The sequence below is a fragment of the Hevea brasiliensis genome, chromosome 9 (genome assembly GCF_030052815.1).
Source record: "Hevea brasiliensis isolate MT/VB/25A 57/8 chromosome 9, ASM3005281v1, whole genome shotgun sequence".
NCBI lineage: Eukaryota > Viridiplantae > Streptophyta > Magnoliopsida > Malpighiales > Euphorbiaceae > Hevea > Hevea brasiliensis.
The window spans coordinates 2,356,675-2,381,508 of NC_079501.1; the positions used below are offsets into that span (position 1 = coordinate 2,356,675).

At 32.4% G+C, this 24,834-nt stretch overlaps 3 protein-coding genes and 2 pseudogenes across 6 annotated transcripts; 3 read left to right on the forward strand and 2 right to left on the reverse strand.

Moving 5' to 3' along the window:
* Positions 1 to 1,980: 1,980 nt before the first annotated feature.
* Positions 1,981 to 4,734, forward strand: LOC110644555 ((+)-neomenthol dehydrogenase-like; annotated as a pseudogene).
* Positions 4,502 to 8,507, forward strand: LOC131182919 ((+)-neomenthol dehydrogenase-like). Of its 3 annotated transcripts, none has more exons than XM_058152383.1 (6): positions 4,502 to 4,631; positions 5,670 to 5,769; positions 5,843 to 6,089; positions 6,829 to 6,894; positions 7,393 to 7,569; positions 7,906 to 8,507. In XM_058152383.1, exons 1-6 carry the CDS (start codon positions 4,625 to 4,627, stop codon positions 8,281 to 8,283), a joined length of 975 nt encoding a protein of 324 aa, XP_058008366.1. In that variant the 5' UTR covers positions 4,502 to 4,624; the 3' UTR covers positions 8,284 to 8,507. The 3 variants fall into 3 exon arrangements, with proteins under 3 accessions (XP_058008366.1, XP_058008367.1, XP_058008368.1); XM_058152384.1 differs by having other exon boundaries at positions 5,670 to 5,738; XM_058152385.1 differs by lacking the exon at positions 4,502 to 4,631 and having other exon boundaries at positions 5,557 to 5,738.
* Positions 8,508 to 9,851: 1,344 nt separating this feature from the next.
* LOC110644564 (phosphomannomutase) lies at positions 9,852 to 13,828 on the forward strand. Of its 2 annotated transcripts, XM_021797394.2 has the most exons (12): positions 9,852 to 10,015; positions 10,386 to 10,480; positions 10,646 to 10,690; positions 10,810 to 10,876; positions 10,955 to 11,031; positions 11,176 to 11,211; positions 11,747 to 11,802; positions 11,898 to 11,997; positions 12,122 to 12,217; positions 12,301 to 12,390; positions 13,037 to 13,088; positions 13,653 to 13,828. In XM_021797394.2, the coding sequence occupies exons 2-12, from the start codon at positions 10,412 to 10,414 to the stop codon at positions 13,709 to 13,711; spliced, it is 747 nt and encodes a 248-aa protein (XP_021653086.2). In that variant the 5' UTR covers positions 9,852 to 10,015; positions 10,386 to 10,411; the 3' UTR covers positions 13,712 to 13,828. The 2 variants fall into 2 exon arrangements, with proteins under 2 accessions (XP_021653086.2, XP_021653087.2); XM_021797395.2 differs by lacking the exon at positions 11,176 to 11,211.
* Positions 13,829 to 14,056: 228 nt separating this feature from the next.
* On the reverse strand, positions 14,057 to 15,607 carry LOC110644541 (LIM domain-containing protein PLIM2b). The gene is made up of 5 exons (XM_021797357.2): positions 15,473 to 15,607; positions 15,279 to 15,378; positions 15,142 to 15,167; positions 14,855 to 14,944; positions 14,057 to 14,517 (listed from the first exon to the last, which is right to left on the reverse strand). Exons 1-5 carry the CDS (start codon positions 15,605 to 15,607, stop codon positions 14,257 to 14,259), a joined length of 612 nt encoding a protein of 203 aa, XP_021653049.2. The 3' UTR covers positions 14,057 to 14,256.
* Positions 15,608 to 17,172: 1,565 nt separating this feature from the next.
* LOC131183457 (ubiquitin receptor RAD23b-like) lies at positions 17,173 to 22,596 on the reverse strand (annotated as a pseudogene).
* Between the last annotated feature and the right edge of the window lie 2,238 nt (positions 22,597 to 24,834).

Below are 24,834 nucleotides of genomic sequence, written 5' to 3' on the forward strand. Positions count from 1 at the left end.
AAGTGCTGTCAAAGATGAAAAATGGCGAGAGGCAATGGATCAAGAAATTACAGCAATTGAAAAAAATGATACATGGGAGATTTCTGATCTTCCAACTGGACACAAAAAAATTAGTGTCAAATGGGTTTATAAAACCAAATTGAAGGAGAACGGAGAAGTTGATAAAATACAAGGCGCGGCTCGTGGCGAAAGGCTACAAGCAAGAATTTGGCGTGGATTATAAAGAAGTCTTTGCTCCTGTAGCAAGACTTGATACAATCAGATTGGTGATTGCAATGGCTGCTCAAAATTCATGGCCCATTTTCCAGTTAGATGTAAAGTTAGCCTTTCTACATGGAAACTTACAAGAACAGGTATTTATCGAACAGCCTCCCGGTTACATTAAAGTTGGTGAAGAACATAAAGTTTACAGATTAAAAAAGGCTCTATATGGACTTAAGCAAGCACCTAGAGCTTGGTATAGTCGTATAGATGCCTATTTTCAAAGGGAAGGTTTTCGAAAATGCCCATATGAGCATACTCTTTACATAAAGTGTGGAGATGGAGGGAAAATGTTATTTGTATGCTTATATGTAGATGATTTAATATATACTGGAAATGATGGAGTTATGTTTGAGAATTTTAAAAGATCCATGATGCTTGAGTTTGACATGTCTGATCTTGGAAGACTACATTATTTTCTTGGCATAGAAGTAGTGCAATCTGCTGATGGAATATTTATCTCTCAAAAGAAATATGTTCAGGAGATATTAGATAGATTTCAAATGAGCAATTGCAATTCTGTTACTACACCATCAGATGTTGGGTTGAAGCTCACAAAAGATCAAGATGACAAGAAGATTGACAGCACTCTTTTCAAACAAATTGTTGGAAGTTTGATGTATTTGACAGCAACAAGGCCGGACATCATGCATGCTGTGAGTGTTATCAGCAGATACATGGAGAACCCCACTGAATTACATCTTCTAGCTGCGAAGAGGATTTTACGCTACTTAAAAGGTACAATTAATTTTGGGGTGTTTTACAAAAAAGGTGAAAAATCAGAATTGGTTGGATTCACTGACAGTGATTATGCTGGAGATTTGGATGACCGGAAGAGTACTTCGGGTTATGTTTTTATGTTGAGTTCAGGTGCAGTCTCATGGTCAACAAAGAAGCAACAAATTGTCACATTATCTACAACCGAAGCGGAATTTGTGGCTGCTACTGCTTGTGCTTCACAAGCAATTTGGTTGAGAAATATTCTTGTTGAGCTGAAATTTAAACAAGAAGAAGGAACTATAATTTATTGTGACAATAGTTCTGCCATAAAATTGTCTAAAAATCCCGTTTTACATGGGAGAAGCAAGCATATTGATGTGAAATTTCATTTCTTAAGAGATCTCAGCAGTGAAGGAGTAATTCAGATGGTCTATTGCAGAAGTGAAGATCAGTTAGCTGACATATTTACAAAAGCCCTTAGATTTCCAATTTTTGAGAAGCTTAGAAGGCTACTTGGAGTTTGTTCAGTTTGAGAGAGGGTGTTCCTTTGTTTAAACTGACATCAGTTTAAGAGAGGGAATGTTGAATAAATTAATCATGTTTTGTTTGACCAAGTATTATTAGTTTGTTCTAGTCTTTGGGTAGTTGCAGATTTTTAGCAGATATTTTGCAATTCTGTTAGTCCTATTTCCCGTTGTAATCTTGCTATTTAAGCAAGTGATGAGCTGCTGAATAAATACGTCTTCGACTTCCTCTGTTTATATCTCTGTTTTGCTCTGTTTTCTATTTAACAGGCGTCACCTACTCAAAATTAAATATGCAAATTATGGCATCAAGAGATGTTTGAAGACGACAAAGCCTAAGCCTAAGCCTTACTAACTAAAGTTGGAATGCTTTTACTTAGGCCACGTGAAAGTGATGTTTGAAGAAAGTTCCATTCAGCTGCACTGCAAATAATTCACCCGATGGGAGTTGTGCCCAAGTAAGCCAAGTGCATGCATGGCCCAAATTTCAACAGTGGAGAGCAAAGTCTCTTCCAACATTGTTTTTGACGACAATGCCAAGCAGCCAAGGACAATGGCAGTGGAGCGAGAGCCAGGAGAAATTTCAAAGCGGTGAAATTTCAATTATAAGAATATAATTAAAATATTATTGTTGAGATCAAAAGAAAAGTAGACCGTTGAAGCTAGCTCGTCCCAGTCTTATCTCTGTTTTATCATCGTCAATGGCAGAAGCAACCAAGAGGCAATTCTTTCACTCATCGCATACACAGTAATCCTATTTAGTTATCTGCTGTTGCTGCTTCTTCTTGTTGCTGACATTTCTTCTCTCTCTCTCTCTCTCTCTCTCTCTCTCTCTCTCTCTCTTTTTCCTTTTCAGGTATGCAGTGGTTACAGGAGCGAACAAAGGGATTGGGTTTGAAATTTGCAGGCAGTTGGCTTTAAATGTGATTGTGGTTGTTTTAACAGCTAGAGATGAGAAGAGAGGCCTTGAAGCTCTTGGAAAACTCAAACACTCTGGTCTCTCTGATCTTCCTGTGTTTCATCAACTTGATGTCGCTAACGTTGCCAGTATTGCTGCTCTTGCAAATTTCGTCAGAACGCAAATAGGAAAGCTTGATATCCTGGTACCAACTAAAACCCACTTACCTTTTCTTCAACATGGTATCCTATATCCTGTTTTATCACTGGATTGAATTGGCTCTGTCCTTTGTCTGCTGCCCAATCTGGTCAACTAAAATTGAAAAAAAAAAAGTAATATATATGGGTGATTGATAAAAAGAACTGGCCCCCAAATTTAATTTATACTTTTTTTTTGGTAAATAATTTGAAATATTGAATCTCTTTATTCATCATACAAGTGTGAAGGAGTACTTAAATAATATTACTTTCATTCTTGAATTCGAGTCCCAGTCCATGTTAAAAAAAAAAAAAGAAATTTGCAGCAGCAACACTGCTTCTTCTTTATTTTTTGTTTCTCAATTAATCGGGAGAAATGAGCATAAGGGTGTGAAATGTGGAATGCTGGCCGTCCAAATGTTTTATTGAATTCTTAATGCTGGAAAATGAAAATTTCAAGATTTTAGTCCATTTGCTATTAAATTTCTGAAGTGAACCTAATAGTAAAAAGATGAAAACTTCTAAAGGTTTTCTTTTTATTTTGTGTTGAGCTTTTTACAAGTTGAATAATTAAAGATGCTGCACCTCCCCACAGGTGAACAATGCTGGTGTTCCTGGAGTTAGAGCTGATGCTGATGTTTTAAGAGCCAAGTCTAGGAAGGCAAGTTTCTACAAATGAACATGTTTGATGAAGCTTAAAGGAAGGGTAATTTATTTGATGGTTATGGTTGGACTTGTTACTATTTGCGTAGAGATCAATATCTGTCTGGTTGAATGATTGTGTGAAGGCTGAGAGTTTTTGTCCACCTCACTGTAAACATTTTCTGTAAATTTCTAGTGTATACCATGTTCTCCTTTTTATTGTGGAGGTAACCCTCATAGATATATGCCCACATCTGCTTTGTCGGCTAATTAAGTGTCAAAGTTGCTAATTGTGCTTTTGAAGATAATTTATCAGTTTATTATGACTTTTGAGATGAAATTTTACTGATACACAACACTTTCTGTGATTTGAAGTGTGGTTTGGCTTGCTAGACAGGCAACGTAAACTATAAGCTTTTTCTGCTGGACATTTGGTTGTGATAATGCATATAACTAGCATGATGATTAAGTTTCTTTCATTGTTGCAGGAAGGTGAAAAAATCAATTGGCATAAAATAATAACTCAAACATAAGAGTTAACTGAAGAATGCCTAGCCATAAACTATTATGGTGCAAAAAGAATGGTAGAGGCGCTTGTTCCCCTGCTTCAATTGTCTGATTCGCCGAGGATTGTCAATGTTTCCTCCTCCTTGGGGAAGTTGAAGGTGAAATCGTATGACATTTTGCTACAGATCATTGTTTCTGTAAAGAAACTTTCTCCAGTTTGATTCAAGTGGCTGAATTGGACAAAAGTTCAGCTATGCTGAACAGAATGCAAATTTTTTGCTGGAGCCATTGAAAATAATAACTGTATAGTGTATACACATGTTGAATTCTAGAATGCAGCAATAATTCCCCATTGAACAACTGATTGTTTTGCCATTCCTTAGTTTCTTCCTGATAAAATTAGATGGTTAATTGTGACTTTGATAATGATGGTGATAGCTAAAAGTGTTCTCTTGTAATTTGTTTCAGAATATATCAAATGAATGGACTACAGAGGTGCTAGGTGATGCTGACAACCTTTCTGAAGAGAGAATTGATGAGGTGTTAAGCAAGTATCTAGAAGATTTTAAAGAGGGTTCTCTTGAAAGCAAAGGTTGGCCTGCTTTTGAGTCTGCTTATATACTCTCAAAAGCAGCTATGAATGCCTACACAAGAATCCTAGCCAAGAAGTTGCCTACTTTTCGCATCAAATGTGTTTGCCCTGGCTATGTCAAAACAGACATTAACATGAATAGAGGAATATTATCAGTTGAAGAAGGGGCTGAAAGTCCAGTGACGTTAGCACCGTTGCCTAATGATGGTCCTTCTGGTTGATTCTTCGATCGCAAAGAGGAGTCACCTTTTTAATTGGACGTGATACATTTCTGCAGAAAAATATGCATGGTTAGATCAGTTTATGTGCTTTTCAACGGTATAGTTGGAGAATAATCTCATACTCAGTGAAAACAGATTTGAATAATAGGGTTTGACTCCGCTGGATTATTTATTTTGAATGCAAGTTAAAAAAGAACACAAAAGTAGATTATAAGATAATAATTCTGGTATGATAATGCAATTAAAATTCAAACCTTAAAACCAAAGTATAATCTAATTTCAAAAAAATCAGAAACTAAAATATATTGAAAAAATTTATAATTTTATAGTCAAGTATTAGAAGTGTTTATTCGATCAAAGTGTAGATTAAGGAAAATTTCAAAAAATATTAGTAATTATCCCATTGTTAATTAAGTAAATGTTTTGTGGGGTTAGAAAATAAATTCCAAATATTTGAAAGAGTGTTGCAAAATTATGAATTTAAATTTCAATTGAAAAGTAACTTTACCTATGTGAAGTTAGAGATGATAATAGATTGAATTTTACTTTTATAAGTATTCGATTCAATCGAATTTTAATAGGACGAATTTGAATTTAATATAATCAAGTTCAAGATAGATTTAAAATTAAAAAAATACAATCACTTATTGATTTGAGTTGAGTTCGGTATTTATTATTTAAATTTATTTATATACATATTTAATTAAATATAAAATATGTTTTTTATAATAATATTTATAATTTTTTTACTTTAAATAAAATAGAATTTAAATATTTTATAAAATTATTAAATTTTTAATATTATAAAAAAATTTTAATTATTAATTAAAATATATAAAATTAAATGAGTTTGAATATTTTTTAAATAATAATAATTATATTTAAAACAGATTAATTAATAATAAATTTTAATAAAAATATTAATCTAATCATGTAATTTTTTGGATATTATATATATATATATATTTTAACGATCCTACCCGAGAATGAGAGACGAGCACATGCAATGGGGGAAGTGTAATATATTTTGCCTCAGCAGCACATGCTCCAAAAACTCTCTTTTTCATTATCTTCTAATACTAAAAGTTTGTTTTGTTTTGTGAACAGGAATAAGTCTTTTGGACTCTAAAAACTACGATCTTACCAACGTTTTTTATCAATGGCGGAAGCAAAGAGGCAATTATTTCCTTCATCACATACACATACAGTAATCCTATTTTATCTGTTTCTGCTCCTTCTGCTTCTTCGATTCTTGGTAACGAAGCATTCTCTTTCTTCAGGTATGCAGTTGTTACAGGAGCAAACAGGGGGATTGGGTTTGAAATTTGCAGGCAGTTAGCTTCAAACGGGATTGTGGTTGTATTAACAGCCAGAGATGAGAAGAGAGGCCTTGAAGCTTTTCAAAAACTCAAACACTCTGATCTCTCTGATCTTCTTGTATTTCATCAGCTTGATGTTACTGATGCTGCCAGTATTGCTGCTCTTGCAAATTTCATCAAAACTCAGTTCGGAAAGCTTGATATTCTGGTGCCAACTAAAACCTACTTAACATTTCTTCAACATAGAATCAAATATCATGTTTCATCTTGCTCAATTTTTTTTGATAAACTTGATTTGACAAAAATTGGAAATTTTATAGATATATATGGAAAACTGATAATAAAACTGCCCCCTTCCAAAAAAAAATATATATTATTTGTTAAATAAATAATTTGAAACAATAAATCGCTTTATTGTCATCATATTGTACTAAAAACTACTTTCAGAAGATTGAGAAATTTATACTTGGGGCCGCTGCTGCTTCTTTAATTGTCGTCTCTCAATTATTCAGGTGAAGTAAGGGTGTGAAAATTTGAAATGTATAAATAATGGCTGTCCAAATATCATATTGATTTCTTGGTGCTGGAAAATAATCCATTTCCAATTAAAGCCTGCCATTGAGTTTTAGGGCGTGAAACTGTTAGAATAACAGTTTGGAAAAAGTTCTTTTATTGTTTCAGTGTTTTTATGATTAAAACTGATCAAATATAATTTTTAATTATTTTTTAACACTCCATAACTAGTATATTTAAAAAAGTGATTTTCTCAACAGTAAATTTCAATAGCAATGCTAAACAGGCTCTAAATTTCTCAAGTGAACCTTGCTTTTGGTAGTAAAATATGAAACATTTATAAGTTTTACTCATTATTTGGTTAATTGGTTCTTAATTTCTTATTATTGAGCTTTTATAAGTTGTATGATTAAAAAAGTTGCACCACTCCACAGGTGAACAATGCTGGTGTTGGTGGAATTGAAGTTGATGTTGATGCTTTCAAAGCTGAGTCTGATAAGGTAAGTTTCTATAAATGAACGTAGTTGATGAAACTTGAAGTGAGGATAATTTAATCGATGCCCATACGATATTTGTCTAGCTCAATAAAATGTGTTAAGGCAGAGAATTTGTGTCTACCTAGTTGTAAACATTTTCTATGCATTTCTAGTTTATACTAAGTTCTCCTTTTCAATGTGAAGCTTTACCTCATAGATAATGCCCATGTCTGCATTTTTGACTAATTAAGTATCAAAGCTTATGTGATAATGCCTGTATACCAAACTTAAATTGTCCACATGCTATACCTGTGACTAATATACCACACGCATATCAAATTTTCAATGTGGATAATTTAAGTTCGGTGTGATTGTAAAGATCAAATTTTATTAGCACAGAACTTTTCTGTCATTTGGAATGCTGTTTGGATTGCTGACAAACTGCAAACTCTTTCTACTGCACATTTGGTTGTGATAATGCATATAACTAGCATGACGATTAAGTTTCTTTCATTGATGCAGGACGGTGGAAACATCAATTGGCAAAAAATATCAACTCAAACATATGAGTTAGCTGAAGAATGCCTGACAATAAACTACAATGGTGCCAAAAGAATGGCTGAGGCACTTATTCCCCTACTCCAATTGTCTGATTCGCCAAGGATTGTTAATGTTTCATCCTCAATGGGGAAATTGAAGGTAAAAACCATTATCACATTTTGCCACAGAGCATTTATTTTCATAACGAAATTTTCTCAAGTTTGATTCAAGTGGCTGACTTCGACAAAAGTTCCACTAAGCTGAACCGAAACTAATCTTTTGATTAAGCCATTGAAAATATATATTTTTAGCATTACTTGTTGAATTCTAGAATACATCAATGAGAAATTCCCTGGTGAGCAACTATTTGTTTTGCCATTGCTCAGTTTTTCCTGATAATATTGCAGAATAATTGCTGAAGGGTGGTTTTTTTTCTGTGAACTGTGATTTTGGTAATGGTGATAGGTAAAAATGTTCTCTTGTAATTTGTTACAGAACGTAGGAAATGAATGGGCTAAAGAAGTGTTTGTTGATGCTGACAACCTATCGGAAGAAAGAATTGATGAGGTGTTGAGCAAGTATCGAAAAGATTATAAAGAGGGTTCACTTGAAAGCAAAGATTGGCCTGCTTTTATGTCTGCCTACATACTATCAAAAGCAGCTATGAATGCCTACACAAGGATCCTAGCCAAGAAGTTGCCAACTTTTCGCATCAATTGCGTCTGCCCTGGCTATGTCAAAACAGATGTTAACTTGAATACTGGAATATTATCAGTTGAAGAAGGAGCTGAAAGTCCAGTGAGATTAGCACTGTTGCGTAATGATGGTCCTTCTGGTTGCTTCTTTGAACGGAAAGAGGAGTGTCCTTTTTAATTGGACATGATACATTTCTATAGACAAGTATGGATGGTTAGAGTTCCTGTGCTTTTCACTAGTATAATTAGAGAATAATCTCACACTGTATCATAAAGTCTAGGGAAAACCAGTATGTAGCCTTTTTTCAGAATGTGTGTGTTGAATAAAAGCTTATGTTTTGCATCCATGTCAATTGTCATTAAAGAACAGCAGGACACTATTTGTCAATTTTCATTCTCGCTGGAGTTGTTATTCCTTGAACAGTAGGTGTGATAAAAAGTGATGGGCTTTGTTCAAACTCTCCTCATTTCTTTTTCCTGATATTTGCTTCGACTTCAGTAATTTAGCACAAAAATAAAGGCTTTTTCTTACCCAAGTTGTATTGTTAATTATTCTTTTTCACACATATATTAAGGAAAAAAAGATTATGAGGCTATCTGCTAATCAACGTTTAGCAGTATAGTTTCTGAATGTGTATATGTTTGTACTGATCATGTACATCTTCTCTCAGGAAGAAGGTTTATAGTCAAAAAGCACCAAACTTTCTCCATCAATTGCTTGTGTCTTGGCTCTGTGAAAACAGATATGAATAACAATACGGTTATCGTTTCTCTCGAAGCAGCAGCTGCATATCCACAAGGTTGGCACTTCTGCCTCCCTGCTGACCTCTTTTTCCTTATGGAATGAGAGATAAATCACTTAAATAGAACTCACTTAAAATTGATCCCTTACCAAGGTTATTTCCTAGTGATGTGATCGTAACACAACCATCTAGATAAATTTTTTTTTTTTTTTTTGTCTTTTAACGAAGTCCTGTTGTCTATTTAGTAGCCTTTAGTTTATATTTAAATTGAAGGAAAATAAGGGAGGAAGAAAAATTTAAGAGAAAAATAATTTTATTTTTTATTTATTTATGTGTTGGTTAAAGATGAAAATAAAGATAAAAAAAAAATTTGAAAGAAAAATAAGAGTTAAATTTTACACTCATCTCTTCCAATAGAGGGAAATTGAAAGGAAAATATTTAAAATTATAAAAATATTTCTATATTTTTTAGATTTTTTTTGAATATTTAAAGGTAATATTTTATTTTTATTATTTAAAAAAATAACTTTTTTCTCAATATTTTTTCTCTTAATTCAAAGATAGAATAAGGAAATTATTTTTTACTCCAATTATTATATTTTTTTATTTTTCCTCCCATTCAAACACAGTATTAGTTTAATGCATCTTTTTATTAATACTTAATAATAAATGTCAATTAAAGTTCCGTTTGATTTTGAATTTTAGAATCTAAAATTATTTTTTTAAATAAAAATATTATTTTAGATATTATTAAAAAATTAATTTAAAAAATTTATTTTAATATTTTTATAATTAAAATTTATTAAATTTAATTTTTAATTATTTTTTAAAACACCCTAAAAAGTAATTTCTCGTTGCACTTTAACAGCGATGTAAATATAAATGTAAATGTAAATAGGCCTGTAAGCAATTTTTTTTTTTAAACTAATTAGCCAAGGGAGGAAGCTGCTGTAGGGCCCACGTTGAACAAGTGGTATGGGCCTTCTGGGAAAGAGAGGTACTCTGTCTCTGTACTCGAGATCCAAACTTTTTCACACTCACTCTACCCCTCAACAATTCATTTATTAATAATGCCCAAAAAGCAATCCTTGAGATCCGCCATTGAAGATCTGGTTTAAATTCCGCAGTTTGGAATCTAATACAGACAAGCTGCAGACTAACTCACTGGTAAGGTGTATAAGCGTTTTTAATCCAAAGCAACAATTTCTTGGTTTGCATTCTTCGCTTGTAATGCTTCTCTAGTTATTGCCCTGCGTTTGGTTGCGAGGACTTCACTTCTCCTGCTGCGTCTATTTCCCATTTGATGAATTTGTTTGCAATTTTGTTGTTTCGTTTAGTTCTTCAACCTGGAATTTAAGCATGAATCCAATAATATTTTCATTCTTTGTAACACCTTTGTAAATTAATTCGAGTAATTGGATATGGTATCATATTGTATTAAATCTCATGTTTATTGAGAATTCGGAGGGTATTGATGGACTTTTTCTTTTTCTTTTTTTCAACTGAATGCTTTACCATTTTGGGTACTTCATGACAGGGAAATAATTATATGTATTAGCTTCAATGGCTGTGAGAAAGCCTGGTTTGATTGCTTTATTTGATGTTGATGGGACTCTCTCAGCTCCAAGAAAGGTATCAAATTTCTTCTATCCTTTGTTTTCTGTTGGATTTTAATGATTTATTTTATCAGGAGACCTAAGCAAATTACCACTATTTTTTCATGGAGTTACTGTGGGGGAAAAAACCAAAATTTGTGGGCTGTGATTCCTTGTTCATTGTTTTCAACTCTAATTCCAGGTGGCCACTCCAAAGATGTTAGAGTTCATGCAGCAACTCCGGAAAGTATGCATTGATTTGGCACAATAAAAAATTTATCCTATTATTGCTTTTGTTTGCGTTTTCTTCTCCACCCTTCATCAAGTGTTTACCATATACATGATAGTAGCTTTGTTCAACTGAAGGTTGTTACTGTGGGAGTGGTGGGTGGATCTGATCTCTCTAAGATATCAGAGCAGCTTGGCAAGACAGGTTTGTTAAGTAGCTCTTAAATTTATGCGTGTAGAAAAAGGTAATGAGAAGCTATTAATTGTATTTTTGGCTATGTAGTTACTGAGGACTATGATTACGTATTTTCTGAGAATGGGCTTGTGGCTTATAAAGATGGGAAACTTATTGGTACCCAGGTGTTGCTCAAAATCAAAGGCAATAAAACTTAATTTCAGAATTGGATTTGTTTTCCTCAGAATTCCTGTTGGGCAGTGAATTTTGTGAATTTAACTTTTTCCTCTAAATTGATATGTGATTCCAACAACGTTTTCTTTTTCTAGAGCTTGAAGACATTTCTTGGAGAAGAAAAGCTCAAGGTAAGTTACTTATGCTTCCACATAAACATCTTGAAGTAGTTGCCTAAGAAAACAGGGGGGAAACGGACAACTGGAATAAATAGAATAATATAAGAAATATGTAAGGAATAATGTTTTAAGGGAGCCACTAAGTAGGCTGACATGCAGCATACACTTATCTTCTCAATACTTGTGGCTATAGTATTTGCCCCTGTGAGACTGCCTGCAGATAGGACCAACAATAAGCAATTTAAAAGTATTAGGACTTGATTAAAAATAAATAAATAAAAGACGAAGAAGAAGATTGGGCTTGCTTGTAAAAAAGGACCATGTTTTATTACTGAAAATGTAGTTCTCTCATAATTTTTTGGAAGCCTCTATGATGAAGACCAATTACGAATTAATTGTGATACCAATATTGAATTAGATTTGTTTGGAATATTCTTGGAAGTGGTGATTAAATTGCAGCTCAATCGCTAGATGCACAGAATACATAGATTAGTGGCATAATAATTATTCCGTTATTTTTTCTGATATATTGTGAATAATTGTGCAGGAATTTATAAATTTTACACTTCATTATATTGCTGACTTGGATATTCCAATAAAAAGGTGAATGTATTGGAAGTCTGGAAGTCAAATTTTAGCATTATCAAGCTGATAAAGAAAATTGGATTGAATAATACCTTTTTCAATAATTCATATAGGGGCACCTTCATAGAATTCCGAAGTGGGATGATTAATGTATCACCAATTGGGCGGAATTGCAGCCAAGAAGAAAGGGATGAATTTGAAAAGTATGACAAGGTTAGTAAAGACTTTGGTTCAGCTTCATTAACATATTATATTGGAAGTCATTTTTTGTAGTCTGGATTTTGTGTCTGGTTGACGTATATGCTTAAAATACAGCACACAACTGAATTGATTTCAGGTCCATAACATACGCTCAAAAATGGTATCTGTGCTGCGTGAGAGGTTCGCTCACCTTAACCTGACATTCTCAATAGGCGGACAGATAAGCTTTGATGTGGGTGAACTATCTAGTTTATGATGATCTTTATAGAAGGTAGTTTGGAAGAGTGCAATCATATTCATTAATCTTTGTAACAGGTTTTTCCTCAAGGTTGGGACAAGACGTATTGCTTGAGGTACCTTGATGAGTTTGATGAAATCCACTTCTTTGGGGACAAAACTTACAATGTTGTACTCTTATTTCCTTGCTTAAATCTTTGGTCATTTTCTCACCTTGTGTTTTCCGTCAGTTGCTTGTAACACTGCTGTTGATGAATTGTTGGCTTTCTTAATAAAGAAATCATTGAGGAGGAAACTTTATTACCTAAATTTGAGGTAAAAATCTCAGAGAGTAGCCAAAGAGTAGATGTGAAGAATATTTAAGTTTTTCATTTTTAACTGATAATAATGGTCATTGATTAATTGGAGAAGCCGCCTATGTTTTTCTGCCATTTGCTTACCCAAAATTCTAGCACCAGCCCTCCTGAGCTATCCTTCACTAAAGTTGAGCATTTCATGTGCTGTGCATATCAATGATGATAAAATCTGGGAATGTATTATCAGTTAAAAAAAAAAAAGCAATGTATAGGATTCTGATCAACATTGGAGTTGATGTTTCACATCTCTGATCTTTAGTTATATTCTGAAGCCAAAATGCATCTAAAAGAAACCACTGTTGTGAGTCAAATTCATCTTCAAGATGCAGTCTCCTCGGCCATGCATATCTTCTGTCATTCTATTGTTAGCATTATTTTGAAATGTCTCTCGATGTCCATGTTTTACTACTCATTGTTGAATGACAATGCATTTGCTAATTCCTTTTTTTCCTTATCAGGGAGGAAATGATCATGAAATTTATGAATCAGAACGAACTGTGGGTCACCCAGGTCAGCAAAAGATTTCATCTTCAACTTATCTATCTGCATATTGAATGCAATAAGGAAATAGTATCATCTCATTTTGTTTCAATCTGATGCAGTCCAAAAGAAACAAACCAAGTGAAAGAAAATGTTAAGAAAAGATTGTTCAAAAGGCTAAAGGTTAATTGTATTCTCATTGAAAGATAGGCTTCCAGAACAGACTATTAAAGGGGTCTAACATGGGGCTTTCTCCTAGTTGCCTGGGTAGTCAACCATCAAAGTTTTGGAACGTACGATCAACTAAATAACCAAAGGCTCTCAAAGACGCTCATATAAACCTTTCCGTTGGGAATTCAAAATAAATCTTTAGTATTTAATGCTGCATTCATTCTTCAATTTGTCCCCATAATGTCAATAGATTTTGAGGTTTGAGATCCCATGTTCTTTTGTTTACCATCCATTACTGCATCAAAATTGTTACATATGATGGAGTTGCTACAGTAAATTCAGATTTCATCTAGTTATTAAAATATATATTTAATTTGCCTTGTTTATATTATATCAAATGATTTCGATCCTGCCTTTTTGCAGTTATCAGCCCTGAAGATACAGTGGAGCAATGTAAAGCCTTGTTCTTAGTAAATTCCTAAGCTTATGGGCTATTTTTATGTTCAGTTGTATCCCATTGAGTTCACTTACCAAATGGGAAATGAATTGTTGAAATCTCGACCCTATTCAATTCGATTAAATTGATTATTATTTTTATAGATAGATATGGTAATTATCTAAGTAAATATTACAAGTTTGTTACTTTTAATACGTACATGTTTAATTATAAGAAATGACTATTTCTAATTTTCGAAAATTAATTGTTCCATTATACTTTTAGATTTTATCTACATTTTAAAAAATGTTTTTTTTATATAAAATATGTAATTATCCTTTTTTTCTTGAAGAAAATAGAAATGAAAATGAGAACAAGAATTTGGCAAAACTAGTACAAAATTCAATAAATTGAACCAAGTGATTCGCATGAATAACATAAATAAACAAATCCGAGATCAAAATTGTGAACAATTAGACAACAATCTTCAACATGATGATGGCATCTGCCACATCAAAATCAAACTTTTAGATGAGAAAGTAATGATGCAAGAAAGAAACCATGGTTTTTCTTCGTTTAAGAGTGCTCTTCTTAGTTGTCTCCAGCAGCTGCACCTTCTCCTTCTGCTTCTGGCTCAGCCAGCTCAGGAGGTGGTGTGGAGGAAGCAGTTCTCTTGTGGGAAGCAGCCTGGAGAACATGGGAATAGCTCCCTTTCTCCATGAACAGCTGAGCAAAGTGGTGCTTGCAGTAGAGGACTCCATCAAGGGCAGCATAAGATGAGTGTGTGAGAGGACATCCTCCATGTGCACACCTGAAGCATGACTTGTGAAAACATTCTCCCTCCAGAGTCACCTGCATCAACAACAATATTCCAAGTGATCATAAGGTTGCTTTTACTGAAAATGGCTTTCCAACAGATATTCATTTTACCTAAACCTTTCTACTTTGCTTGAATTGGTTTCCCAGAAATGGAATTGACCGCCGACTAAAATTTTAATGAACGAAACAGTGCCTTCTTTTTTAAGGAAAAGGCCTGGATTGCTAATCCATGACACCCATTTGAGATTAATTCAAGTAGTACTGCTCTTACTTGGAACGGGGAAGCAAATTATATGCATATTTCTGGACAAAGATCCTTACAAAACGTCAGCATGAAAATTGTAATTAAAATTTAGAATTGCAAACCAACCTTCTCCAGCGGATACACTGTTTTGCCACAAGCAGAACACTTGTCTTGGGTTCCAGAGAACAAGGAAGAGACTTTGCTGGGGACCTTAGACTGCAAAAGATGCCAACATTCAATGTTTTAACAGTAATGAAACAGATAGATAAAACCAGAGAATCCTAGAAAATCTCATCCATCAAAATGGTTTTCAAATTCTATCATTTAAGTCAGATTGGGTTATATTTTACTTTGGCGGGACTTCCAAATTAATCCACCCTAAGCATATAAAACCAGAGGGAACATGAACATACCGCGTCATTTTGTTTCTCAGTCTTGCCTGCAATAACATGCCATAAAACAACACATTGTTAATGAAGGAAAAAGTGATGAACCTGAAAGAGTATTGGAGATATATAATTAAGACATGCCGGGGAAGAAAAGATCTTGCCTGCTTGAAAATTCTTGCTGAAATTGCCAGATTCCTTGAAAAGTTGCTCAAAATGCGGCTTGCAGTAGAGGACTCCATCCATGGAGGAATAGTTGCTCATCTGCCAAGCACAAAGGAATCCCAGTTAATAAGATTCAGGGACCCTGACAAACCTGAAATTGAATTCACAGAAAAACATCTCTAAAAAATAATACCACAAGAGTTCCTTTGCAGTGGCTGCATTTGAAGCAGTATTTATGATAAGGCACTCCTTCAAGAGACAACATATCAACAACATAAACAGTCTTCTCACAAGCCTTGCACTTATCAAGAGTTCCAGTGAACGCCATTCTTTTGATTCTTCCTTCTTCTGGGAAAACTTTTCAAGTATATACTTGGGGTGGCCACTGGCCAGAAAGAACAAGAAAAGAAAGCAGCAGTGGTTATGCGTGGATCACCTGAGACACATGGAAATATTAAACAAAGTCTTTGTTGTGTCAAAACAAAAACTGATTTATATCAGATTATAACAGATGAATTTGGCTTTTCCTGTAATGATGGTGTAAATTGCATTGTAATGGTGATGGTATAGAGGTAGACACGTGATTGGAGATCCCAACATTATGAGGTAAAATTGGAATGTTAATGCTCTAATTCTGGGTATTATCCGATTGGATTGGAGTAAAACAAGGTTGGTGCTATGACTTTTTCCAGTGAAATTTTGCTACAGGTGAAAATGGAAAAAGTTCTGAATCAAGGAAAATGAAAAACCAACCATGTGGTGGTTGTGAAGTTAGGCAAACACCAACCATATGATTACTAATCAGGCACTGTGTCATCCAGAAGTTGATATTAAGCTTTTTTAGCTGCCAACACAACCACTTAAATTAAATACTAATCCTAATTTTATATCAACTATAGTTATCCTCGTATGAACTCGCTCGAGCCTTTTATGATCACATTTAAAAATTTTATTAAATATTTCATCAACTTCAAAATAGATAAATAGTTTATAAAATAATAAGGGTATACATTTGTGTCTCCAAAAGCTCATCCTTGTAATAGATGGTTATATAAATTATTATTTTTTATTGTGATTTACGATTATCGAATTTATTCAGAGCCTTTTTGGCTTTATGGCTTAAATTTATTCTTTTAAAAAAATATTATTATAAATGAGTAAGGGTTAATTTGCTTTCGATGAGATTTAATTTAGCTCATTTTTAACTTTAAGTCTAATTTAATTCATAAGTTTTAATTTATACTTAAATTAGCTTAATTAATTAATATATGCTATTTTTTAATATTTAATTATTTTTAATATTAAAATATTATTTTTATATTATATCATTATTTAAATAAAAAAATATTATTTTTATTATTCAATATTATTAATTAAACTGAAAATATAAAAAAATATCTTTATATTTTAATATAATTAATTAAAATTAAAAAGTATGACTTTTGTATTTCATGCTTTTAATTTAAAATTAAAAAATTATAATTAAATAAAATTAAAAATATAAAAATAATATTTTAATATAAAAATAATATAAAATAACAACTGCACGTGAAAGCCTGCTGTTGGTTGCAGCGATCTGCACTTAATGTGGTGCAGTTACTGCATTGGAGGCAAAGAAAGGATCACGTGCAGTTGTTTGCATCATGGGATTAACCATTGGGGCTAGCTCCCAATGATTGTAGGTGAGTTTTTTCTTTTAGATACTCAGAGTCGAATGGCATGCCATAACACATTCTCAAAATTACTTTTTAAGGAATCGTGACCAGGGTTTACAATGTAATCCAAACACTACCAAAGATGCTGACAAAGCCAAGGATCCATCTATGTAATAATAATAATAATAACAATAATGAAAACAAAAAACAATGAATCCAACAGGGTAAGGTTCTCTGTTCAATCTTCAAAATCTCCAACATTTTCCAACAGGTAGTCAGCCGCCAATTCCTCATTGCAATCACAAGCCAAAAATGCCTCGATGACAAGGGCTCTATCAATCCCATTGCCTCAAGCCGTTCAATAGCGTCCTGTTCAGCAGGGTCAGTTGATAGCATGGGGCATGTCTTGGTCAACTTGATCAAATATATTTTGATTGCTCCCTCACTGCCGCGGCCACCACCAGCAGCAGCAAATGTCTCCTGGAGGAACATATTCAGGGGAGACGTATTAGGTCCTCCAGAGCTGCACCTATTTCAGTTGCTTGACCTGTGGGGAAATGAGCAACTGGGACAACAACTTCTGCTGCTTCTGGAATATCAGAGTACAAGTGATCCACTGCTCGTTCTGGATTGTTATAGGCTACCCAAAGTGCACGAGTAACTGTTTCTTTATCCCAGCTCCCACCTCCTATATCCATTATTTGTTGAATAGTCTGGTTAAAATTATTACCAGCAACTTGACCATAGGTATCAGTTTGTGTAGTAGCTGTTGTTGAGTCAGTGGATGTAGAATAGGCTTTGAGGCGTGATAAATCACTATCTTTAAGGTATTAATTATCTCTACTAGATTGCTGCAAGGTTATGATAATACACCTCTAGAATACAACAAAGCTTGAAATCTGCAGACAGCAACTCCTGAAGATTTCCCTTAAGAACTCTTTATACGAACCAAATTTAGAGAGACTAGAAGAAAAGAAGAAGAAGTAGAAGTAGTATATCTGTCTGGATTAAAAAGCTCATCCATATTTATAAAAAATGAAAAGTTATAGCACCTTTTCTAGATAGACACATCTATCTATTTTCAATAGATATAACTGTTTGTGTAAAAGACATATCTGTTTATTAACAGACACCTATACAAACAGTTGTGACTTTTTACATATAATAGACATGTCTGCTTATTAACAGACACCTATATGAACAGTTGTGACCGTTTGTATAGAATTGACATGTCTGTTTATTAACCGATACATCTACTTATTAATAAACACATCTGTTCGTAATTTATTTACGAAAATTACAATATGATAATTATTTTATTTCACACATATACGTGTCAAGTGCCATAATAAAATAATATTTATTGAATTATATATATATATATAATTATATATATATATATATATATATATATATATATATATATATATATATATATATATATATATATTTCACTCTTGTCATTCTTTCATTTTTTTATATTTTAACAATATAGAAATTTTCTCTCTCTATACTGCCTAACATACAAGTTATTTATAACAATCCCCCACTTAACTTGTATTGCTAGATCCCATTATTTCATGCATAATGAAAAGTATCTTTCGATTTAAACTTTTCTTTAGTGTAAGTATTTCAAAGTTCTAAAGAAATTATGGTGGCCTTAAACTTAGATTCCTTTTAAATAGAACCGGAAATAATACACACACAAATCAATTAGTTCGACTTAAAAAGTTCACTAAAATTTTAGCATAAATATGGCTTTGTGCTACCTTCTGTTTTTATGAACATTTACAAAAGTTATTCTCACTTTTATTGAAGCGGCACCACTTCCTACGTTCATATAGGTGAAGTTTCATTTGTAATAATTTTAAACTTCATTAAGAGCATAAATACTCATCATGATTCCATTAACTTAATACACTAAGTACTTAATTATAATATTTACTAATAACTTATTGTTACCCTTTAAACTTTATTTAGTAATAATACTATAAAGTAGGGTTCTCATTATTAGTAAATTTAATGGAATATTTTTAATCCTAATCTAGCACATGCATTTTTTATCATATCTCTCGAGAACCCTTTTGTAAACGGATCTGCCAGATTATTACAAGACTTGACATAACTAATAGTAATAATTTCATTAGAGATTAATTGTCTCACATACTCATGTCTTAAGCTAATATGTCTAGACTTTCCATTATGAATTTTATTATAAGCTCTAGATATTGTTGCTTGACTATCACAATGCAAGGAAACAGCAGGCATCGGTTGTGGCCACAACTTGATATCTAGTAAAAAATTTCTCAGCCATTCTGCCTCCTTACCAGCTGCTGCTAGAGCTATAAATTCCGATTCCATTGTAGAATAGGTTATACAAGTTTGTTTTTTTGATGCCTAAGAAATAGCACATCCTCCTAAGGTAAAAACCCAATCGAAAGTTGATTGATTATCATTAACAATAGTTATCCAGCTAGCATCTGTTTAACCTTCTAACAAAATTGAAAATTTATTATAAAATAAACCAAAGTTTACAGTTCTTTTTAAATAACCAAGAACTCTTGAAATTGCTTTCCAATGTTCAATAATAGGCTTACTAGTGTATCTTGATCATTTACATACTGCAAAAGCAATATCAGGTCTAGTGCAATGCATAGCATACATTAAGCTACCAATTGCACTAGCATACTCAATTTGAGTAATTGCCCTGCCAGAATTTTCAGTTAATTTAGAAGAGACATCATATGGAGTTTTTGCTTCTTTGACTTTTAAATGATTAAATTTATTTAATATTTTCTCAATATAATGAGATTGGTAAAGAGTAAAACCCCCACTATGTTTTTTTCCTTTGATACCTAAGATTATATCTAGCTCTTTTAAATATTTTATTTTAAATTTAGAGGTTAGATACTTCTTTGTATCATTCACACCTTCCATATTTGTTCCAATTATAAGCATTTCATCAACATAAAGACAAATTATCACACAAAAATGATTTGTAAACTTGGAATAAATACATTTATTAGCACTATTATGTTTAAAGCCCTATTTCAAAATTGCAAAATCAAATTTCTCATGCCATTGTTTCGGTGCTTGTTTTAAACCATATAAAGATTTAATTAATTTACAAACTTTTCTTTCATTCTCTGGTAGAACAAATCCTTCTGGTTGCTTCATATATACTTCTTCTTCTAAGTCACCATTTAGAAAGGTTGTCATAACATCCATTTGATTTACATATAAATTATATATTGAAGCTAAAGATAAAAGTACTCTAATAGATGTTATTCTAGCCACTGGTACATATGTATCAAAGTAGTCAATTCCCTCATTTTGTTTAAAACCCTTTGCAATCAATCTAGCTGTAAAAGTTTGAATCGATCCATCTGTGTTATATTTTCTTCTGAAAACCCATTTACATCCTATTGGTTTGGAACCAGGTGGCAAATCAACTAGAACCCATGTATTATTAAATAATAATGAATCCATTTCATCATTGATTGCCTTTTTCAAAAAAGTCACATCCCTTGTAGTCATTGCCTCTTGAAACGTTTTAGGATCGTCTTCTACATTTAACACAATTGGTATTTTGTTAAGTACAACTAACCTATTGCGCCTGAGAAGATATAAAATCTGGATGTAAATTCTTTTCTTTTCTAATATGTTGACTTCTTCTAGTTTTATTAGAAGAATCTAACGTTCTTTATTAGAAGAATCTAACTTTCTTTTGTTGTTAAAAGTCGATTCAAAATTAATATCAATACTAGAACTATTGCTTTGACTTGAACTATTCATGGGCTCATGTATAGCTCATTATGAAATTTATTTTTAATAAATTCAACATCCCTAGATTCTACAATTACATTTGAGTCTAAATTTAAAATTCTATAAGCTTTGGAATTTTCAGCATAATTAACAAAAACTTATTTCAAAGCTCTAGGACCTAATTTAGTCCTTTTAGGATCTGGAACTCTATAATATGCTAAATAGCCCCATACTCTTAGATAGTTCAAGTTAGGTTTTCTATTTTTCCATAATTCATATGGAGAAATCTTAAATCTTCTAGAGGGAATTCTATTATGTAAGTGACAAGTAGTAAGTAAAGCTTCTCCCCATAAGTTTGTTGGCAAATTAGATTTCACAAGCATAGAATTAAGCATATCCACTAAGGTTCTATTCTTTCTTTCTGCCAACCCATTTTGTTGTGGTGTATAGGGTGCACTAATTTGATGTATAATTCCATTTTCTTCACAAAATAAAGAAAATTCAATGGAAAAATATTCACCACCTTTGTCACTTCTCAAAATTTTGATTTTTTTTCCTTTTTTATTCTCAACTTCAGATTTATAAATCTGAAACATTTGGAATGCTTGATCTTTATTTTTCATTAAATAAACATAAGTATATTTAGAGAAATCATATATGAAAGTTATAAAATACCTATTTCCTCCTTTAGTCAATATTCCATTTAATTCACAAATATCAGAATGCACAAGTTCTAATAATTTAAAAGATCTTTCAACTTTTGAAAAAGATTTCTTAATCATTTTTGCTTGTATACAGATTTCACAAGATTTTTTATTGTCATCTATATATGAAATTAAACCATATTTAGCCATAAATTTTAAAGAATTAATGATCTAAAACTAATATGTGCTAAACGATCATGCCATAAAGATAAAGATGACTCAACAGTATGAACAGAAATATTCATATTATTATTAATACTGAGTTTAAACATTCCATCATATGAGTAACATTTTCCCACAAATAGTCCATTTATGAACACAATTATTTTATCAGACTCGAGAACAGCCTTATAACCTTTCTTACATAATAGACTAGCAAACAAAAGATTTTTCCTTATTGCTGGCACATACAACACATATACTAATAATAGCTTCTTTCCAGAAGTGAAGTTTAATTCAATACTTCCTTTTCCCACCACTTTAGTGGAATCATAATTGCCCATTAGAACTTTCTGCCCATCTACAACTTCTTCATAATTTTTAAATTGAGTCTTGTCATTGCAAACATGAATAATTGCCCCAAAATAATACCACCAATCATTGGATTTGGTTGTTGTAGCCATATTGAGTTCTTGTTACCAGTCCAATATGGAAATCTGATATCATTGCAATCAATTCAGTAGTTTGTTTAACTATATTTGCTTTATTAAAATTCTGAGCACTATTATTCTTATCTTTTTTCTTATTTTTCTTTAGAAACCTGCATTCACGTTTGTAATGCCCTTTCTTGCCATAATTGTAACAAGTTCTTCCTTTCTTTGATTTGTTGTTGCTGTCATAACTAGTATTGTTGCCTGTTGCTTCAGGAAACTTTCTCTTACTTCCAGAATTTTTCTTTTGAAAATCTAACTTCATTGCACAAAATTAACTTTTGTAGTAGATTCAGAAACAAATTTCTTATCACGATTTCTTGTCTCTTCTTCAGTGCGCAAGTGTTTCTGAATCTGTTCAAAAGAAAAATCTTCTGTGGCATGCAGTAATTTCTTCCTATAATCATTCTAACTAGGAGGAAATTTTGCTATTATTCCTCCTACTTGCAATGATTTAGGAATTATCACTTTCAAATCTTTAAGTTTTGAAACAAGGACATGTAACTCATGGACTTGATCCATAACAGATATATTATCAACCATTTAGAATTCAAAATATTTCATGATGAGAAATAACTGTTTATGTAAAAAACATATCTGTTTATTAACAGACACCTATACAAAAAGTTGTGACTTTTTGCATAGAATAGGCATGTCTGTTTACTAACAGACACTTATACAAACAGTTGTGACTGTTTGTATAGAATTGACATGTCTATTTATTAACAGACACATCTACTTGTTAATAAACACGTATGTTCGTAATTTATTTATGAAAATTATAATATGATAATTATTTTATTTCACACATATACATGCCAAGTATTATAATAGAATAATATATATTGAATTATATATGTAACACTCCTATATTAAGCAGTCTATACATTCTACTATTCCGGTGATCGGTGTCTGTCCGAACAATCAGGATGTCTAGACATATGCTTATATAACCTAGAAAAGCCATGAAAAAGAATTAATAGTGATTACCAAAAGGTTAAATATAGATAAGAAAAATAGCACATAAAAGGTTAAATGAGCCAGGGGTCACAGCGATGGGCGACCGTATTGAAAAGTGACTGCGAGATCAGTTATAACCCTATTTTCGTACGGGGCATTGTGACACTGCAGTCCTAGGAAAAATTGCTAAGCTAGGAAAAATGTGAAAATCATAGAAAAAGGTTGAGAACTAGATCAAATAATTAGGTCAGTATTCCGGAAGAAATACAGTATTATTAGTAAACTGAATTAGACTGGCGAGGGACAAATTGGTCAATTCACCCCTATAGGTGACTCGTGGCCTAACTATCCAATAAAATCTGAGAAATGAAAATTTCGGAATATAGAATTAAATTAAAGAACTATGGAAAAATAAAGGAAAAGAAAAGAAGAGAAAATAAATTTTTATGACATCATCCTAGTGAGGTAAGCATGACATCAAAAAAGTAATTATAATTTAATTAACTAATTATGGATAAGTATAAAGAAAACAAAATGAAAATTAAAAGCATAATTTTGGTATTCTTCCACCTCTCTTTGCCACCACACTTCACTCATCTCTCTCTCTCACAAATTTCTCTCAATTTCCACTATGGAAGCTTATGGTTAAGCTTCCTAAACCCTAATTTCAACCTTAAATTCCCTACTTTCCTTAAAGAAAATTAGTAATTGAGCCTTGGAAAGAAGATTAAAGAAGAAAGAAAGAAGAAAAAGTTGAAGAAATTGAATATTGAAAAGTTATACAAAGGTTAGTAATTAAACACTTAATTTCTCTTTAGAATTATGTTTATGTGTATGAGTTAAGCTTAAAATTGTGGAAAATTTTAAAAAAATCAAGTGTGGTGGACCATTAGGGAATTTCGGTCATGCTAGGGATAAGTGGAAGTGATGGTGCTTAGTTCAATTAAACATAAATTCTTAGTGAATTAATGATGGATAGGTGATTTGTATGTGTGAATTGCATAAATTACAACATTTAGAAAAATTAGGGTTCTTGACCCTTAGGGTTTGGGGAGGAAATTTGAGAATTTAGTAAATTGATGTACCTTGACCTAAGTGAGGTTTAAAATGGTTAATTGATATAATCTAGAATGTGTTTGAAGTGAGGTTTAAAATGGTTAATTTGTGTAATTTAGAATGTGTTTGAATGGAGAGAAGTTAAGTCAAATTCAGATTGGTGAGGGGTCACTTCTAGACAGCCTAACCTAGGTCCTTTTCAGGGACCAAAACTATAATTTTGCTACTCCAATTAGTGTGAGGCCAATTGGAGATGAAAGTTGACACATAAGGACACATTTTTTATGTAGAAATCATGCTCAGAAAGTGACTCTAAGTTAGTGAACAATTAGGTCAAACCTGAAATTGGCACACTGCCACTGTACAAAATTGACCATATGAACATTTCTTTTTCTAATGGTCATAACTTGGTATAGGAAGGTCCAAATGACCTGAATTTTATACCGATGGAAAGCTAAGACATAGTACTACAACTTTTATAAAGAAGACAAACCCAAATTCTGACCATAACTTATCCAAAAAGTGAGCTGCAGTCAACACACTAAAACTGTTAGAACCAAGAAAATTCTCAGAATTCTGGGTTTGAACTAATTCGGCCAGCCTTAGGAAAATGGCCATATCTTGGGTTACAAAACTCTAAATGAAGTGATTCAAAATTGAAATTAAAGCCAAGACAGTAAGGAACAACTTTGATGAAGGAAAGTTGGCCAAATTCCCACTGCAGACAGACCAATGGAATAGTACAAATAAGCAACCCAAAACTAA

Excerpts from the sequence above, each read along its gene's own strand:
- LOC131182919 (XM_058152383.1), top strand. Across the intron at positions 5,770-5,842 it reads CTTCATCACATACACATACA|GTATGCAGTTGTTACAGGAG; the intron begins GTAATCCTATTT and ends CTCTTTCTTCAG. Across the intron at positions 6,895-7,392 it reads TCAAAGCTGAGTCTGATAAG|GACGGTGGAAACATCAATTG; the intron begins GTAAGTTTCTAT and ends TCATTGATGCAG.
- LOC110644564 (XM_021797394.2), top strand. The coding sequence starts at position 10,412 with ATGGCTGTGAGAAAGCCTGGTTTGATTGCTTTATTTGATGTTGATGGG. Across the intron at positions 10,691-10,809 it reads TCATGCAGCAACTCCGGAAA|GTTGTTACTGTGGGAGTGGT; the intron begins GTATGCATTGAT and ends GTTCAACTGAAG. Across the intron at positions 12,391-13,036 it reads TTGGGGACAAAACTTACAAT|GGAGGAAATGATCATGAAAT; the intron begins GTTGTACTCTTA and ends TTTCCTTATCAG.
- LOC110644541 (XM_021797357.2), bottom strand. The coding sequence starts at position 15,607 with ATGGCGTTCACTGGAACTCTTGATAAGTGCAAGGCTTGTGAGAAGACT. Across the intron at positions 15,168-15,278 it reads CAGCAAGAATTTTCAAGCAG|GCAAGACTGAGAAACAAAAT; the intron begins GCAAGATCTTTT and ends ATGTTATTGCAG. Across the intron at positions 14,518-14,854 it reads CAGTGTATCCGCTGGAGAAG|GTGACTCTGGAGGGAGAATG; the intron begins GTTGGTTTGCAA and ends TTGTTGATGCAG.